The sequence below is a fragment of the Panthera leo genome, chromosome A3, assembly GCF_018350215.1.
Source record: "Panthera leo isolate Ple1 chromosome A3, P.leo_Ple1_pat1.1, whole genome shotgun sequence".
Lineage (NCBI taxonomy): Eukaryota > Metazoa > Chordata > Mammalia > Carnivora > Felidae > Panthera > Panthera leo.
Window position 1 is genome coordinate 565,407 of NC_056681.1, and position 19,550 is coordinate 584,956.

The 19,550-nt window shown below is 55.7% G+C and overlaps 1 protein-coding gene across 2 annotated transcripts in view; it reads left to right on the plus strand.

Annotated features, from left to right (window-relative positions):
* Nucleotides 1-19,550, plus strand: part of ZBTB46 (zinc finger and BTB domain containing 46) — a 68,796-nt gene that overhangs the window by 23,802 nt on the left and 25,444 nt on the right. For both annotated transcript variants that reach the window (XM_042930387.1, XM_042930386.1), the window contains exon 2: nucleotides 8,161-9,129. In XM_042930387.1, coding sequence (XP_042786321.1) covers nucleotides 8,193-9,129 — 937 coding nt within the window. In that variant the 5' untranslated portion in view covers nucleotides 8,161-8,192. The remainder of the gene's footprint in view (nucleotides 1-8,160; nucleotides 9,130-19,550) is intronic.

Below are 19,550 nucleotides of genomic sequence, written 5' to 3' on the forward strand. Positions count from 1 at the left end.
TCTGTGTACAAGCCCTCGTGTGGATCTGTGTTCTCGCTGCATTGGAGTGGTTGGGTCACCCGCTGTTCGTTCAGCTTGTGACGACACTGGTGAGCGTTTCCCAAGGAGGATGCGTCCTCTTAGCTTCCAGCACCCTCGCCAACATCGCTGTGGCCCCGCTGCGGTGGTTGCTGTTTGCACGGGTGAGCGGGGTGCAGGTGAGCCAGTTTTGTGATGTGTCTGTTCAGAATATGGCCCACTTAAAATATCACAAAAGTAACTACAAATGGGGTTTTTAGGGCCGTCAAGTGGGCGCTGATGTCTGCACGGCACCCTCTCTCCTGTGGGGAGTTTCCGTGGGCAGCACGTGGCCCGTAGAACCACAGTGGTCCAGTTCTAGCACTGACGGTATTTTCCTCCTGCTTTAAAACAAGGTTTGTCTGTTAGATTCCCTTTTTTTTTTAAGCAGGCTTCACGCCCTGTGTGCAGCCTGACACAGGGCTTGAACTCACCACCCTGAGATCAAGACCTGAGCTGACATCAAGCATTGGACACTTAACCGACGGACCCACCCAGGGGCCCCTAAGGAGAAGGTTACATCGAGCTTAGCAGGTGTGCACAAGTCACAGGCGCGAGGTAGGAAGGTGAGGTCGCATCTGTCGTGAAACAGGTTTGCCCGTGTGTTTGTGATGGACGTTCATGTCTCACGCGAGTTCCTCATTCGATACGGTCTTTCGTGAGTGGGGCTCAGGGACCGGCCCTGGGGGAGGATCGGGCTGGCCGGGGGGGCCCCGGGCCCCTGCGCAGACTGGCTATTTCACGTTTTCATGGGAGCCTGTGGTCTTCCCGGTGGAGCTCCTTATGGTTGAGGGAAGAATTGATCCCACCCCGGTCCCTGGACCTTGAACACACGATGCCCCCAGTGAAGGGTGGCATTCACGGTGGCCTTCAGAAATCGTGGTTCTTGTGCATTTTGAGACACGCTGATGCATTTGGAAGTTACCCATGAAGCACCAGTAGTCGTGTGACAGGTGAATGAATGACAGACATGTTTCTTCAACAGGCTGGCTTCTGCTGGTAACTTGTGAGGATGGCTTTCTGGTTGAGACGCCCTTATCTTCACACACTGGAACGTACTCTGTAACTCCCAGGGTGACCGGGGATTGGGGTGCTCTGTACCTTCAAGTTGGGGACCGGTGAGGGAGCTGCCCTGCCCTCAGCATCCTTGACGCCAGAATCGTGGACCGACAGGACACGCTCCCATGGGTGGGAGGCGGTTCCGGTGCTCGGCTTGGAGCGTGGTTTACTTTGTGCTGGGGCCGTCGGAGCCGCATCCCTGCCCCGAGGTCCCCGTGCCGAGCAGAGTCATTGGAGCCAGCACAGGGCACGGGGTGCGCGGGAGTGCAGGGCTCGGTGCCACACGCAGGCACCTCCGTTGGCCAGGGCCTTTGCGTCCTCGAGCTTCAGTTCTTGCCTCTTGGGGACGCCCTCCACCTTCCCCAGAGGCTGCGGGATTGCAGGTGGCACCTGAGTGTCATTGCACACGTTGTCTGCCCAGAAAGGACCCTCCTTTGGTAGGAGTCTCGCCGGTGACGTGGTGAAGTCTCGCTGTGCCCCTGGTTATCCACGACAGGGGCTCCCGAGGCCCCATCGAGCCCCCAGCGCTGCAGGTGACATGACCTTTGAAGCCCGGTCTGGAACGGGGATTCAAGTTGTTTGGGTGCCAAAGCGTTAGGTTTCGTGAGTGATTCCGTGAGAAGCGAGTGTCTGCAGATCAGGAGGCTGTGAATAGGTAGTGGGGGGCCCAGGGGAAACGAGGATGGAAGTTTGGAGAACAGGCAGGGGGAGGGTGTAACTTTGAGGGGTGCCTGGAGCTCCTTTGTGGCGTCTCGGACGCCAGCCCTGCGGTCTCCCCCGGCCCTCAGACCCCTGCCTCACAATGAGATGGAACCCTGACGGGCTGCAGGCTCCTCTTTGAAAGGGCTCCTTCCTCACACGGTCCCACGCAGCCCCCTGACTTCCTGAGGGCGCTGTGGGCTCCGTGCGGGAGCACGGGTGGTTCCGAGGGGACGGTCGGGTTACCTGTCCACAGGTGTGTGTCTGTGGCCAGGTCTGTCTCCAGCAGGTGGTGTACTCGGGCTGGGCGGGCGGGGGTGCCGCCGTCCGTGTCCTCGAGGAGAAGCCCTGTGGGCACACGCTCTCACCTCGAGGCTGTGTCCCGTCTGGACGCCTCTCACCTCGAGGGTGTGTCCCGTCTGGACGCCATAGACCTGACTGGCCGTGTCGCCCAGGATGCTTCCACTTTTAGGGTCGCAGCAGCTCAGAGCAGGGGACAGCCACCCCCTGCTGTCGTCCAGCAGGTGGAACCCCTTGGGCACCTTACCGATGCTGAGAGGTTATCCATTTTGTAACAAAAATTCAGCTGTTTTCCTGAAGCTTCTCCGGGCCTGGGTACGCCCCATGTAGCCTTGATATTTTCGTAGTATTTCATGTACCCGTGATATTTCATTTCGTTTCGTTTCGTAGCATTTTCAGGTATTTTAGATTCCATTTCTTTTTAGTGTACATTTTTCCCTGATGAAAATGGTCTGGTTTTTCTGCTGCATCGAACTGTCTGTGAAGTACATAGCTGATATTTAAGCTCCCCTAATGGAGTAAAAATTTATTCCACAGTTTTCTGTGCAAGTTGAAATTATCTTAGCAGTGCAGACCCTGTGTGGTGGTCGTTGCCTCAGTGAAATGGAGTTTTCTGTTGCTTTCGTTGCTTTTCCTAATTCTTACAGAGCCCGTTTTGCTGGTGAGTAAAGAGACTTGTTGTTCATCTAAGAAACCAGGGGGTGAAGCAGCTTCCTGACCGGCACTGGTCACCTGAGCTGTCAATGCTCCCATCACGGCCGGGAACCGGGTACCACTTTGTGTGGACTTCAGGCGTTAAACTGATGCCTTTTGTTTGCGTGATGGTTTCCCTTGACTTGAGGCACATTTCTGACCCTCTGTCCCTCCACGTCTGAGTATCTGCGCCTGTAAAGCCGGGCGTGAGGGGTGAAGTCACACCTGGGCAGAATGTCTGTTCCCAAAGCCTCTTCCCGTCCCACCTCAGACAGTCTGGGGTCGGGGGGGCAGCGCCCTGGCTTAGGGCCCACCTCAGGTGGCTCTGAGGTACTCCAGACAGAGCGCCCGTGGTGTTGTCTGTGACCGCGGGAGCCCTCCCTGCGGCCCATTCTGGACATTCTTCGTGTTTCTTCTTTTTGGTGGCCAGTCCTCGTCGGGGACAGGGTCGGCCGCTGGGACCACAGGTGGCCAGGCCTCGTTGGGGACAGGGTCGGCTGCTGGGACCACAGACCCCACGGAAGGTGCGAGCAGCATGTTCACTTTTGACTTTGGTGCTGCGCCCGCTGGGGCAGGGCTCGCACCCCCGGCGCTGCCCCGAGCTGTGCGCGGCCGGCCAAGGAGAGGGACCGGGTGTCGGGAACCCCCAGGACCCGGCCATCTGAGGGAGACGCTCTTCCTGCCCGTCTTCCCGGCCAGGGAATGTGAAACGGGACAGTTATTTTTTTAATTTAATCTTACGGCCACTAAAACATAAAGGAGGCTAAAAATTAGAGTGTCAATTTCAACATTTCCATGAAAGCAATGATGGTTTTTAGGTAAATATTAAAGGTTATCCTTGTACTTCTGAGAAAGCAAACAGAATTAAAAATACAAATTTTAAAAAGTATGCCAGATGAGTTAGAATATATGTTCATGAGTCTGTGAGTCAAAATCAGCAAGAATACAGACTTTACTCTTGTTTTTTAGAAAGTAAAACGAACCCCATGTTACATCCCCCTCCCGCTCCTCTCCCTCCCTTCCTAGATGCATCCCAGCTGGTAAATTTTGTGCTTCGCCAGTTACTTTCTCTAATAACCATAGAATGGCAGCCAGCATGGTGCTCGGTGGTGTGGACCTTCCTGTAAGAGTTTGTAGACAGTGACTCACGTGATCATAATAACCAAAGGGCGAGTGCGGTTGTTGTTGTCATTCTACGGATGAAGAATTTGAAGCACAGAGAGGTCGAACAACTTCCCCAGGCCACACAGCCAGTGCTGCCGGAGCCAGCGCTCCGGCCGAGCGTGCCGACGCCGAATGGCGCGCGCGCGCATCTGGACTCACGGACAGAAAATGGCCGCTGAGCCTCCAGAACAAGCGGTGTTTTGTGCAAGCCCTCTCGTTACTTTCAATAAACGTTGCCGCTCGTAGCCCTTTGCAACGTGACATCTTCATGCAATATTTTTGATTCTTGTTCTTCGTGACATAGACCTACTGTGTTTAACCGCTGTGGGGCCTTGTATTCTCCGCTTGTGGTACAATTGTGTGTTTCTCTCTACTCTCCTGGGGAACATCTCTCAGCACGTATAGGTACAACCCGTATTTTGTGATGAAAATGTTAAGATCCACTCTCTCGGCGGATGCAGTTTTTAACCATTAGCAAAATCGAAGTCAGCGCAGTGAGGACACAGGGTAATCCTAGTTTCAGGTGTACGATACCGTGATCCGACGATCCCATGCGTCGCCCTGCGTTCGTCGTGTCAGGTGCCCTCCTTCACACCCACCACCTGTTCCCCCGTCCTCCCACCCACGTCCTCTCTGGTGACCATCAGTTTCTTCTCTAGAGTCAAGTCTCGTTCTTGGTCTGCATCGGTGTTGTTTCTTACATTCCACACACAAGTGAAATCATATGGTGCGTGCCATCCTCTGACTTATTTTGCCAGCGTTCTACTCTGCAGCCCCATCTGTGTTGTTGCAAATGGCAAAGTTTCATCATTTTTGTGGCTGAGTAATATTCTATTATACATAAAAATACCACATCCTCCTTATCCGTTCATCCCCGATGGACACTTGGGCTCTTTCCATAGCTGAGCTGTTGTAAGTAATGCTGCTATAAACATCGGGGGGGGGGGGTGTAGCCTTTCAGATTAGTGTTTTTGTATTCTTTGGGTAAATACCCAGTAGTGCGACTCCTGGATCATATGCTATTTCTATTTTTAGTCTCTCGAAGAAACTCCATACTGTCTTCCACTGGCCGCACCAGTCTGCATTTCCACCAACAGCGCACGAGGGTTCCTTTTTCTCCACACCATCCCCAACGCCTGCTGTTTCCTGTGTTGTTGGTTTTAGCCATTCTGACAGGTGTGAGGTGATACCTCATCAGGGTTTTGATTTGTATTTCCCTGATGACGAGTGATGTTGAGCATTTTTTCATGTGTCGGTTGGCCATCTGGATGCTTCTTTGGAGAAGTGTCTATTCATGTCTTCTGCCCGTTTTTAAATCGGGGTATTTTCTTTTTAGATATTGAGGTATTTAGGTATTGATGCTGTGGCCGATGTCAGAGACGTTACCGCCTGTGCTCTCTCCCAGGATTTTTATGCTCTCATGTCTCCCATTTAGGTCTTTCATCCATTTTGAGTTTATTTTTGTGTCTGGTGTGAGAAAATGGTCCAGGTTCGTTCTTCTGCGTGTCGCTGTCCAGTGTTCCCAGCACCACTTGCTGAAGAGACTGTCTTTATTCCACTGGATATTCTTTGTTCCTTTGTTGAAGATGAGCTGACCCTATAGTTGCGGGTTAATTTCTGGGTTTTCTATTCTGTTCTGTTGATCTATGTGTCTATTTTTGTGCCAGTACATACTGCTTTGATGACTACAGCTTTGTAATTTAGCTTGAAGTCTGGAATTATGATACCTCCAGCTTTGCTTTTCTTTTTCAAGATTGCTTTGGCTTTTGGGGGTCTTTTGTGGTTCTGTACAAATTTTGGACTGCTTGTTCCAGGTCTGTGAAGAGTGCTGGTGGTATTTTGATAGGGAGTGCATGAAATCTGCGGACTGCTTTGGGTCGTACAGACATCTTAGCAGTGTTCTTCCAACCACGAGCATGGACCGTCTCTCCATTTCTTTGTGCCCTCTTCAGTTTCGTTTAGCAACGTTTTGTAGTTTTCAGAGTACAGGCCTTTCATCTCCTTGGTTAAGTTTATTCCCAGGTATCATGTTATTTTTGGTGCAATTACAAATAGGATTTTTTAAAGTTTATTTATTTATTTTGAGAGGGCGAGAGCGTGTGAGCAGAGGGAAGGCAGAGAGAGAGAGGGAGGGAGAGAGAGAATCCCAAGCAGGCTCCGTGCTGTCGGCGCAGAGCCCGACATGGGGCTCGATCCCATGAACCATGAGACTATGGCCTGAGCTGAAATCAAGAGTTGGACACTTTACCAACTGAACCACCCAGGTGCCCAGGATTGCTTTTTAAATGTCTCTTTCTTCTGCTTCGTTATTGGTGCTTAGAAATGCAACGGTTTTCTGTACATTGACTTTGGATCCTGCGACCTTATTAAATTTGTTTGTTTTAGTAGTTTTTTGGTGGGGTCTTTAGGGCTTTCTGTATTTGGTATCATGTCATCTGTAAATAGTGAAAATGTCACTTCTTCCTTACCAATTTGGATGCCTTTTGTTTCTTTTTCTTGTCTGATTGCTGAGGCTAGGGCTTCCAGGACTGTGTTGAATAACAGGAGGGAGAGTGGGCATCCTTGCCTTGCTCCTGACCTTAGGGGAGAAGCACTCAGTTTTCCCCCATCGAATATGATGTTGGCTGTGGATTTTTCATATCCGGCCTCTATCATGTTGACGTCTGTTCCCTCTAAACCTACTCGTTGAGAGTTTTTATCATGAGTACATGTTGTACTTTGTCAAATGTGTCTTCTGTATCTGTCGAAATGATCGTATGGTTCTCATCCTTTCTCTTATTGATGTGATGCATCACATTGATTGATTTGTGACCGTTGAACCACGTTGCAGCCCAGGAATGAGTCCCACATGATCGTGGTGAATGATTTTTTTTAATGCACTGTTGGATGCGGTTTGCTAGGATTTTGTTGGGGATTTTTGCATCTGTCCATCAGGGATATTGGCCTGTAGGTCTCTTTTTTCTGTAATGGCTCTATCTGGTTTTGGTATCGGGGTAATGGATTTTAGAGGTGACTTCAGGTGGTGTTTGGATACGTACTGTAATGACCAAAGGAAGGTGGGTGTGTTGTGACAGCTCTGAGTCAATAAAGAAGCGTTGGAGGTGGACCCAGCTGAGTCCTGGGGAAGCAACCCTCACGGGAAAGAGGCCAGTGACCCTACGCTTGGCCAGCTTAGCTCTCTCCCATTAAACACACGTTGACATCTTTGGTGAGAGTTCCTGCTTGACTAACCAGCTGGAAAATGGAGTATTTAAGTGGGAAGATCAGTCTCTAACTACCTTGTCTTTCTCAGGGAGTGTTATGGGGCGGACGTGTCTCAGACCATGACCTAATTTGGATATAATTAGTTAAGATGACGGAGTAGGGTGTCCAATATTACTGGTGTCCTTGTAAGAAGGGGACACTGGGACACAGGCTTCCAGGGAGAAGGTGGGTGAACGTGAGAGCAGAAACTGGAGATTCTTCTCCGGCCGAGGACTGCCAGCCATGAGCAGAAGCGGGGAGACGCCTGGAGACGTCCTCGCCCGGGGCCTTCGAGGGCCTCCAGGCTGCGTGAGAATCTGGTTCTCTCACAGCCCCTGGCCTGGGGCACGGGGTTCTGGCCGTCCTGGGAAGGTGATGCCGGCAGCAGAGGAAAGGAGAACATGGCACACGTACCAGGAGGGCGCCGACCAGAGGGCTTTCCGTCGGGAGCCGCTGGTGCCTCTGGGCGCTCGGGCCCTGCAGGCCTCCGGCCTCGAGCTGGTTTGAGCTGGAGTTTTGGAGGCTGCAATGTCTGCTTCCGGGCCTTTCTGCTGTGTGGGCGTCGCTTGTGTAGGAGGCCTTGTTGCGTCTTTAAAGATACGTCCTGGAGGGTGAGGGTGAATCTCCCTTGGGTTATGTCACCGGGATTTTACCTTTGGGTGGGAACCTCGCTTCGGCCGCCGACGGGCGTTTGCCTTCTTTGTGGACCGTTTGCTGTCTGTTCCGAGAGGCAGCCAGTGCATGTGGGGTTCCGTTCAGGACTACGTGTCCGTTGTGGTCAGCCTGGAACCCAGAGCCCTGCTCGGGTGCGTCCCGCCCGGTGGCCGCTCGGCCAGACAACTGCCGTCTCCTCCGCCCGCGCACAGCGGCGCGGCGCTCTGCCTGACTCCCGCGGGCGTGTTTCTGCCGGCCACCTGGGTAACTGTCCCGTTCTCGCCCCCACAGAGTCCGTAGAGGAGCAACAGCAAGGCTTCCAGATGAACAACCGAAAGGAAGACATGGAGATTGCGTCCCACTACCGGCACCTGCTGCGGGAACTGAACGAGCAGCGGCAGCACGGCGTCCTGTGCGATGTGTGCGTCGTGGTGGAGGGCAAGGTCTTCAAGGCGCACAAGAACGTCCTGCTCGGCAGCAGCCGCTACTTTAAGACGCTGTACTGCCAGGTGCAGAAGACGTCCGAGCAGGCCACGGTCACGCACCTGGACATCGTCACGGCGCAGGGCTTCAAGGCCATCATCGACTTCATGTACTCTGCCCACCTGGCCCTCACCAGCAGGAACGTCATCGAGGTGATGTCCGCCGCCAGCTTCCTGCAGATGACGGACATCGTGCAGGCCTGCCACGACTTCATCAAGGCCGCGCTGGACATCAGCATCAAGCCCGACGCCTCGGACGAGCTCTCCGAGTTCGAGATCAGTGCCCCTCCTGGCAGCAGCACGGACGCCCTCATCTCGGCCGTGATGGCGGGAAGGAGCATCTCCCCGTGGCTGGCCCGGCGCACCAGCCCCGCCAATTCTTCCGGAGACTCGGCCATCGCCAGCTGCCACGAAGGGGGCAGCAGCTACGGGAAGGAGGACCAGGAGCCCAAGGCTGACGGCCCCGACGACATTTCTTCGCAGCCGCTGTGGCCCGGGGACGTGGGCTACGGGTCTCTGCGCGTCAAGGAAGAGCAGATCTCCCCGTCTCATTACGGAGGGAGTGAGCTCCCTTCCTCCAGGGACGCGGTGATACAGAACTCTTTCTCGGAGCAGGCTGGCGGGGACGGCTGGCAGCCCACGGGTCGCAGGAAGAACCGGAAAAACAAAGAGACGGTCCGGCACATCACACAGCAGGCGGAGGGCGATAGCCGGGCCGGCTCCCCGGTGGCCCCTTTCCTTCCGACGTCCGGGTGGCCATTCGGCGGCCGCGACTCAAGTAAGCCTTTTGTTTTCGTGGGCGGGGCTCAGACGCTGGCGGCCCAGACGCGCTGCTTGTGCTGCAGGGGAACCAGTGTGGGCCAGCCTCACACCGGGGCCTCCCACGGGCCGCCTCCTTTTGCAGCAAATTATGTGAGTGCAGGGAGCGTGACTCTGGGTGCCCCCGTGTCACTGGTGCACAGAGGCCACTTGATGATGTAGGGCTTCTCTGTCGCCGAGGGGTCAGTAGCTGGAAAAGTGGGTGACGTCTGGTGCGGGGCAGTTCGAGGGTCTGTGTTCCTTTATCCAGGGAGTCTTTCGTCAACACTGCTTAGAACTTAATTTTAAGAGGTTGAAACGTGAAAATGTTAAGCGGTGCAAAAGTGCATCAGGTGAGGTGACGTGAAGGTGGGTTGGGACGTGAAGGTGGGTAGGGACCCCACCCCACACCTCAGACCCTCACGGTCCCGTGGCCTCAGCTCTGCGTTTTCTGTCCCCACACCGGGGTCTTGGTCACTGTTGTGAGTGTTGGACAGGCCGTCACACGCACCTGTTTTATCCCTGGTAAAAAGCTTGTCTTCAGCTGGGGGGACTTGAAGGCTTCCGGCTGAAAAGCCCCCCTCGCGAGGAGGGTTGTTTCCTTGTTTCCAGTAAGTGCGGGTCCAGTGGTTCAAAGTAACACATGTCTTTTCTCGCAGCCGCTGGGCGTTGCTGTGCTACGTGGGGAGGGGGCGCTGAGCACGCGTCAGACCCTGTGTGTCAGGTTCAAGGTGGCTCTAAGCTCAGCTTTGCGGAAGCTGGTCCTCGCACCCTGGATGGTAGTTTTGTGTCTTGTCTCCCAGACAGTGGCTGATACGTTAAGTGTTTGCTGAAACACCAGACACCCTCCTGGTCCTGGGCGCGTAACGGCTGCTGTTACGCCGCCCTTCCAAGTGGTGGACTGGGGGGCAGGCTCCCTCCACCCCCAGCCCAGCCCCGGGTGCACTGGGGTCCAGAGGCTGAGGAAGGGTCTTCGTGGGAACAGAGTTGGTCCAGAGCAGGACAGAAGCTTCTTAGCAAGTTCTCGTCCAGGGGAGGCCCCTCTGGGAAGGTCACAAATCACCTGCAACACGAGAACGGACAGGCGTGAAGGCAGCAAGCTAGGGTCATAGCCCTGAAAAGTGTCACAGTTGCCAAGCATCCTGTGCTTGGGGGCAGGAAGGAAGCTTCCCAGGCAGGGCCGGCGGGCCCCTGGACGTTCTGGCTCCCACGCTCAGCTCTCCATGCGTTAGCTTTTATTATCGTGGTGAGATATATGTGCCGTAACCTCTACTGTTTTAACCATTTCTGAGTCTATAATTTATTGGGATTAAATACGTTCACACTGTTATGGCAACCATCGTTACCATTTATCTACCAGACCGAGACTCTGTACCCGTTGAACGGAACCTCCCCGAGACACGCTGTCACCTGTGTTCGTTGTCACTCTCTGTCACTGTGTGTTCCCAGCCCAAAGCACAGGGCCAGACCCCTGAATGTTCAGTTCAGGTTGGTCGAAACACAGCCTTTCGACCTCGGGCTGGATGGCTCACTGCCGCGGGGGTGTCCCGGGCGCCCTAGGGCAGCAGCAGCTCTGACCTCCGTCCACTAGATGCCAGTAGCCACCCAGCCCTAGTCTGGTGACAGCAGAAGTGTGTCTGGACGTTGTAAAGGTCCCTGATGGGCAGCACCCCAGAACTGCTGGAGGTTCACTGAAGAAGAAGGTTAAGTGTCTGAGCTGCTCGAAAAGCCGTCTCCCTGCTGGCTGTCTGTAGGGAGAGGACACTCCGTGTGCTCTAAACTGTTTATAACCTCTCACCGGCTCTGACCGAAATCTGAGAAGCAGTCTGTGGTATATGACCTAAGGACAGCTGCTTTGTGTCGAGCCTTCTGGGCCGGTCGGTGCCGCAGTCCCGTCCTGGCGAGTCCAGTCCTGGGTGTCGAGGGCCGCCCAGCAGGCTGTGACGCCGGGGGGGCTTGAGGTTGAGGGCCCATCAGCGCAGTAAGGAATGTGCTCTCCTCGGGCCTGTAGGTTTGGGGCTTTGAGTGCAGTAGTCAAGCAGAAGGTGTTTTTAGATTCCAACAAGTGACTTCGACCGTGTACTTTTGTTAATGTCTTAAATCCCCTGGGTTTCCAAGGCAACTGTGAACAGCTTCTGTTAGATTATTCTGAGCTGCTGAGGCAGGGATGTGGGGTTGGAGGCTCGCATAGGGTGGTTTCTGCCCTTGGTGGTGGTGGTGGTTTATCCCTCCATCCTGGCCCTGGGGCTGGGCTTGGAAGCTTAAGTTGTGATCCCCAGTGGGGGCCGGTTTGTTTCCACTAAAGATTCCTTACCTCTTAGGGAAGAATGCCTTTAAATTCTCCTACTTGCAGGAGCAAAGGCCCTGTTCCAGAAGAACTGTCAGGTGGTTTTCGCACATCCCTCGGAGGCTCAGTGCAGGTGCTTGGATGCTCGGCTTTGCCGCCAGGCCCGCCTGTGTCCCCGGCTTGGCTTTGGCGATTCCGAGGCCTCTTTGAGTTGGAGAGTGATTTTTTCCAAAAGGGCCAAGAGCATGTGAACCTAGTGGCCTCCGAGGTGTCATTGGAATTCTCTCGTACGGTCACTTGTGTGGCAGCTCGGGGGGAAGTGGTGTCCACACGCGCAGGTAGGTTGCACGTACTCGGCCGCGTCCTCCTCGGGCCCCGGCCTCCCCCCTCGCGTGCGACCCCACGGTGGCCGCAGACCCCCAGGAGGCGATCTGTAGCCGCTGGTTCACAAGCGGGAACGGGAAGGGCCCAGGCGCTCGTCCTAATGTCCCACACACGGCCTAAAAAGTTCTGCCAAAAAAGAGAGTTCTGGAGCCAGGATAAAATGGGTCTGCTTTGTAAAGTAAATGTTTCTGCCTGAACTTCTGTAAAGTTGGATCTTGACATAGTGGGATCTTGAAGAACACGTTTGGGTGGGTGAAGGTGGTCTCTGTAGGCTCCCAGCTGACCCCTCACGCCCTTGCAGCGTTTCCTGGGCAGGGAGGGGGCAGGTGCACCACCTGTCAGGCCGAGGTCGTCATGGGGGCTGCAGTGGGGGCACCAGATGGGAGGGGAGACATCCCCCGCTGCCCGTCCTCAAGTACGTGAGGGTGCGGGGTGGGGCTTGTTCGAGAAGCGGTGAACCTTTCAAGTTTGTCTGAGTTTCCCTGCATGTCGTGTCGTGACCCGCCTGCAGGAGTGAAGGGTGAACCGAGCGCCGGGCTCCCTGATCCTCTGGTCAGTCTGTCCACTTCCGCGACAGGTGCCCTTTCCGCTGCCGACAGTCCAGCATCCGGCTCAGTGTGGTGTTTGTGACTTTTGGGTAGAAGAGCCTGAATGAAAAGCGGCAGCACGTCTCTGGGGCTGGGACTTTGGCTCCCGGACGGGTGGGCCCGTTCCCGAGACCCTGTCACCCCTGCCCTTCACCCCTTCCTCAAGAGGTGGAGCCCATTGTAGCTGCCGCCCGAAGTTTCCCCTTCCGACAGGAGCAGGACCGTGTGGAGCCGGTGCCCGCTGGCCCTTTGCTGTCTGGCTGGTGGCAGGTGGCGCCCTCGTGGTTGCGGTGTTGGGCGAGAGCGCGAACCCTGGCGGCCGTGCCAGGAGGTGGCGGGAAATGCTGGCGACTCAGAGCGGGCCGAACGGTGGCAGGAGCCAGCTGCCTGCGCGGTGCGGTCTTCTGGGAAGGGGCCCCGCGGGTGGAGGAGCCTGGGGGTCGTGTCCTGTGACCTTTGGCTCATCCACGCCCAAGGCCATGATCTTGAATCACTGTCCTGATTCAAGACCCTTATGAACTCGGCTCTGCTGAGCTGCTGGTGTAGCTCAAATGCAGGTGCTCCCTTTGCGTCTGGATTTTCTAGAATATCGCATTCGTGAAGGATGAGTCCTTGAAGGGCTCTCACGGGCATCAGGCTCAGCCTGGTGCCTGAGGGAGCTGGGAGGACGTCCCACCTGGAGCCACCAGGCGGACGAGCCGTAGCGTGTCCTGGGCTGCTGCAGGTCAAGGCGGACCACGTCGTGAGGCCGTGGCAGGCTGGAGCCAGAGGAGAAGGTGCTTCTGGAAGCCCCAGGAGTCAGGCAGCACTCCAGGCTCAGGCGACACAGGGAGCCCAGCAAAGGCTCGCACTCAGGATCCCCGAAGTGCGGCCCACGAGGGAGCCGGATCTCAGTGGAATGTGCTTGAGTTGGTCTGATTGCCATTTTGTTAGGCAGCCGGGGAATGTGTTTTTGCACGGCCTGTGAGCACCTCGTTGTGCTCTAGGGTTGTGCAGAAAGGAGCCTGTCCCCTCTCCGAGTGCAGGGGGCCGCCCCCAGCAGCTTACCAGAGCTCAGGCTCTCGTGCCTGTCCCATCCGCAGGGAGCCTCCGCCGCTCTGTGGTCGGTTCGCAGACGTGTAGGCGTCTCACTGGATCCTGTCTCGATTTGAACTTGAGGGTGATTCCACCGCATGAACGCGCACTGTCCACTCCCGTGCCGATGCGGATGGCTCCGGCTGCCTCTGGTTTGGGCTGTGACAGTCACTGCCGCCACACCTTCCAGCGCTTCTGGACGTGCTTCTCCTGCTGTATTCTGGAGGTGCTTCTCGGGGGTGCGGGGGTTTCCTACAGCTGCCACGAGAAGTTACCGTGTGCCCCGTGGCCTCACTATCTTCCAGCTCTCAGAAGTCGGGGGTGGGGTGGCAGGGCTCCTGCGTTCCTTCTAGAGTCCCCAGGGGAGGACATTTCCTGGCCTTCTCCAGCTTCTAGAGGCCCTGTCTTCCTTGAGTCCGGCCCCCCCCCCCCCCCCGCCGCCCTCTTCCCCTTAGAAGGACCCTTGTGTTGACACGGACCCACCCGGATAATCTGGGACAGTCGTCCACCTCAGGGCCCCTAACTCCATCCTTTGTGCCGCATGAGGTCGCCCACTCACAGGCCCTGGAGATGGGGACCTGGACGTCTAAGGACCGCGATCAGCCTACCCCATGGCGCATACGTGTAATTAGCAAGGTTTTGTGGTGAAAATTGCCATTCTTTTTTTCTGTTCCTTGAAGCATGATATGCATGCAGTAAACTGCACAGATTTCGAGTGAACAGTTTCGGGTTGAACAATTTCTTGTTTCTCTCTCTAACATTTTATTGGGGAAACATTTATTCTTAGAGAAAAGGTAAAAAAAAAAAAAAAAAAAAGAAAACGAGCACGTCTACCAGCCAGATTCTTCACTTAACGTTTTGCTACATTTGCTTTATTGTATGTTTATTCACCTAATCGTCCAAAAACACATCTTATTTTTGGTGCCTTTCAAACTACCTGGCAGATCAGTATACTTCATTCCAGAGCACAGCAGGTTTTTCATTGGGGTTCAGCCCGTGTGCACACTCCCACGCCCTGCACGCACCAGGCCCGCCGCACCCCTTGACCAGCCTAGACAAACGCGTGCGCCTGAGCCCCCTCGGAGCAGAGTGTCCCCTCCGCCTCCGGCCATCGATCCCTGCCCCAGCCCCGCGGCCCCTAACCTGACTTTTTCTGCCGTGGGTCGACCTAGCCTGTCCAGCGCTTTGTCTGGACGATACCTCGCGTCCCACGAGCCACATCACGGAGTACGCGCTCCCCACTCACAACCGCATGGCTGTGCCTCGTGTCCCAGCCTCTTGTCTGGGAGAGCCACCTGCCAGCCACCTGGCACCTGGGCAGTAGCCAGGTTTTGCTGTTGTGAGTGAGACTCCCGCGAACACTTGCGGCAAAAGCCTGTTTTGTGGACGTATGTTTTCATTTCTCTCGAGCGAATACCTCGGAGTGCAGTGGCTGGGTCTCAGAGGACAGGTGACTTGAGCTTTATAAGAAGTTGCCAGACTTTTTCCTGAGCGTCCGCACCCCCCACATCCTCCATAGCTTGGCGTGTTGTCTTTTTTTCTTTTTTTCAGTTTATTTATTTTGAGAGAGAGCGCGAGAGAGCATGAGCAGGGGAGGGGCAGAGAGAGAGGGAGGGAGAGAGAATCCCAAGCAGGCTCTGTGCCGTCCACGCAGAGCCCGACGTGGGTCTTGAACTCACAAACCGTGAGATGGTGACCTGCTGAAACCAAGAGCCCATGCTCACCTGACTGAGCCCCCAGGCGCACCACGTGTTGTCTTTTTAATTGTAAGTGCCCTAGGCGGTGAGTTGGATGAGTTTTGACAACCTCGGACACCTCTGCCATCTGGATAGAGAACACTTTCACTGCCGGGAAGGACCCTCCTGCCCTTTCCACTCACCCCACCCCCCCAGACACGGACAGGACCCGCAGACCTCCCCCCGCCACAGCCGCCACCCAGGACCCCGGGGTGCTGCCCTCCCCGATCTTTGGCAGCCGGCAATCTGCCCGCGCGTCTGGGATTTCCGCTTGCCTGTGAGGTTTTTGCCGTTGCCGTGGGTGTCAGGGGTCATCTTGTATTTCCAGAACTAGAATTGGTGTTCTGTTCTCCGGCTGTCACCCCCGTCCTGCTGGTGGACGTTGGGTCATCTGGGCGGTCTCGGGTGCGACGAGGAGGCTCCGGGGGCGCGCTGGGAGGCCACCGTGCGGACGTGCGTTGGGTCCTCACGGGTGAGCTCCGGGGGCTGGCACTCGAGGCTCTCGCTGGCCTCGTGCGCGGTGCTCTCTGCCGTGCATCATCCTCGAGGCTGGAGGTTGTTCCTTGGTAAACTTGCAGCATTCTAGAGCGAGTGGCGTGGCTTCTCCTCCCTCCCCTTGGCGGCTCCCTCGTGGGCCACGTGGTTGCTCTTGTCTCCCTGTTTATCAGTCACTCGCGTGGCTCTCGTTGCGAGGGTCCCACCAGGCTGGCTTGTGCCGTCAGGTTTGAGGCTTTGGCTGCGGGGAGCCCCGCTTGGACCTGCCCCCGACGCTCTGTCTGCTTTGCCCGAGTGTCTGCTGGAGTCTTGAGGGCCTTCCCATCGCAGCTGAGCGTCCTTGCTGTGTTCTGGGCGCGAGGCCCTCACCAGGCGTGTGCTCTGCAGACGTTCCCCGTCTTTGTCTCACGTTTTCGTTGAACGTTGTTTTGGAGGAGCACGCGTTTCACATTTTGATGAAGCCCGAATTGCGGACTTTTTTCTTTTACGGCGCGTAGTCCTTGGGTCCTGTCGCAGAAATCTCTGCTGAGCCCTGTGTGCTTTTCCTGGAAGTTTGACAGATTTCGGCGTGACGCTCCGGTCTGTGGTTCGGATTGATTTTCGTATGTAGGTGCCTCGTTCCGATACTGTTTGCCAGAAGCTTGTCTTTTACCCACTGAATTACCCTGCTGACAGAGTGAGGAGGTAAGTTCTAGATGAAGTGCACACTTAATCTTTCTGAACTGGATTGTACCCTCTTCGGGTGTGATTTGGGCTGTGACCAGCTGCTGAGGGGGGACGGTGCCCTGGCGGTGCTGGCCGTCCATCCCACTGGTGGTGTTGGCACAGGGCACACACTGGGTGCCCGTTTGGTGGGCGAGACAGGGCTGTGACGTCTACACCAACACTGTCAAACGCACCTTGTGAGCATTTTTAGGAATTGTGAAGAGTGGAGGTTTGGGGAGACGTTCGAAAACGGGTGCTGGCTCTCGACCAGACCTGCCCCCCAAGACGCCCTGGTTGTGAGGTCAGCGCCCCTCACCCTCCCGACCCTCCTGCCTCCACGACAGCCGTGTCCCCCCAGACTCTAGGCCTCGCGTGGCTGGAACCCACTCTTTCCTCTTCCGAATCTGCTCATACCCCACTTTGCAACTAACACTGCCTGATCTAGTTTGATCATTTAAACATTCTGCTTATTTTCATCATAATCTCTTTTCTGCTTTTTAGCTAAAGATTGTGATCTAAATTTTCAAGTATTAAGATGTATCATTTGTAGAAGAGAAAAAAAACACTGTATTTCCCTGTAGAATAAAACCTTTACATTTAACATGTAGCCCTTACAATTAAATGTTGGTATTTTTAATCCTGTTTGCTCCATTTATTAAAAAGAGGTCGGTGGGGTGCCTGGGTGGCCCAGTCAGCCGAGCATCCGACTTCGGCTCAGGTCATGATCTCGCGGTCCGTGGGTTCGGGCCCTGCATCGGGCTCTGTGCTGGCAGCTTGGAGCCTGGAGCCTGCTCTGGATTCTGTGTCTCCCTCACTCTCTGCCCCTCCCCCACTCATACTCTGTCTCAAAATAAACATAATAAAAAAAAATTTTTTTTTAAGTTGCCCCAAAACTCAAGATGATGAAAACTATCACTTTTTATCAAAAAGATTCACCTTGTTGGGGCGCCTGGGTGGCTCAGTTAAGCACTGGACTCTTGATTTTGGCTCAGGTCATGATCTCACAGTTGTGAGATCCAGCCTGAGTCAGGCTCTGCACAGATAGGCTCTCTCTGCCCCTCCCCCCACTCACACATGTGCGCTCTCTCTCTCTCTCTCTCTCTCTCTCTCAAATAAACAAACTTAAAAAAAAAAACAACTCAGGGGCGCCTGGGTGACTTGGTTAAGCGTCTAACTTCAGCTCAGGTCATGATCTCGCAGTTTGTGGGTTCAAGCCCCGCGTCGGGCTCTGTGCTTACGGCTCGGAGCCTGGATCCTGCTTCGGATTCTGCATCTCCCTCTCTCTGTGCCCCTCCCCTGCTCAAGCTCTGTCTCAAAAATGAATAAACGTTAGAAAAAATAATAAAAGAGGTTGGCATCAGGAAGTTACCCTGCGCGTCTTTCTGTCGCTCATGCAGCTGGCGTGTGGTCACTTCTCTCTGCCACACACGTGTGACGTGTCTGCCGGGAGCCACGTGTCATGTTGACGCCGTGTCCTGGGGGCAGGGTCTTCCTGGAATCAGAGCTGTTGTCAGTGTTCTGTCCAGAGGCAGCATAGCTTGTGTGCCACCCACACGTGTGCGTGTGAGCGACTGCGTCTTGTCTGTGCATTCGGGGGGGTGTGAGTGAGTGCGTGTGCACACAAGCGTGTGACGGTCCCAGATGAGGGAAGACCCTACGTTACTAACTTACAAGTGAATCTTGGGAACTCAGCCCGCTTTTCAGACTGAAGTTGGACGCTTGGTGTGCTCGCCAGCTTTTTCTAAACAACGTAGCCTGAGTCCAAGGTTCAGGCGGCCTCCGTCTCACGCTCCAGCCTCCTGCACGTGGCGTTTATTCCAGAACCTCCTTGCACAGATGAGCCGTAGCCCGGGGTGGGGGCGTCCTTGCCAGGCCCGGGATGTGCAGGGTGGGCCGTGTGAGGGGCGCAGAGGGCTGCTTGAACATCTGTCCTTGAGGTTCCTGGTGGAACTCACCGGGGCTCAGAAGGGTCAACGGCCCGCACGCACCGCCTTGGCTTTCCGGGCCTGCGACCGGGACAGCGTGTGTCAGTGCCTCGTGCCTTTCCGCGGCTGGGCAGTAGTCCCCCGTGAGGATGGGCCGTCTCGTCTGTCCGTCAGCCGCTGCTGGATGCGGGCCGTTTCCTCTTTCTGACTGTTGTGACCCATGTCACTGTGAGTGTGCACGTGGGTCCCCACCGCTCCGGGCACCGGCTCCTCCAAGGGGCGTCAGGCTCTCCCCCAGCGGCCGCGCCACGGGACGATCGCAGGGGAGAAGGCTCCGGTTCCCGCACGTCCTTCTCGGCCCCCGTCACCGTCTGACACTTGGGGTGCAGTGGCCTCGCGGTGTGGCTCGGGTGCGTTTCCCTGAGGACTGAGGGTGTCGGATGCTGCTCACCGGTCATTTCTGGATCTTCTTTGGAGGAGTACCTACTCAGGTCCTTTGCCCACTTTAGAATTGGGTTGTCTCTTTATTGAGTTGGAAGCGTCGGTAACTCTTCTGAACAGGATCTCGAGTCGGATCTGTGGTCTGCAAACATTCTCACGGCTTGTCGTCTTTCTTCCTTTCCTTTTTTCAAAAGAAAACTTAAAGTTTATCGTGGGGGTGGGGGACGTGGGGGACGGAGAGTGTCGAGCAGACTCCGAGCGGCCAGCGCAGAGCCCGACACGGGACCTCGAGGTGATGATCTGAGCTGGAATCGAGTCAGACACTCAGCCGACTCAGCCCCCAGGTGCACCCCCTTTTTAAACTTCTGAGCGGACTCCACACCCGCCCTGCGGCTTGAACTCAGGACCCCGAGATCGAGTGTGGCTTGCTGCTCCGACGGAGCCATCCGGGAGCCCCATCTTCTCGCTTCTCCATAGCCTCCTCTGAGACGTCGGAGGTGTTAGTTTTGCCAGAGCCCGATGTGTCCGTCTGTCGCTGGCACTCGTGCTGTCGTATCCCGGAGCCCATCGCCAAAGCTGAGACCCTGGGGGTTTTCCGAGAGCCTGTGCTCGTGGCTCTTCGGTCCTGGACCCCTGCTCCGTGTCGCCTCTTCTCTGAGAGGACAGCCCCTGTCCCGTGTCCCCCACCGTGCTGAGTGGAGCTCCCGCCCGAGGCCGCGGCCTCGCCGCCGTCCCGGGGCAGGCGAGGGGCCTCCGCCAGCAGGACG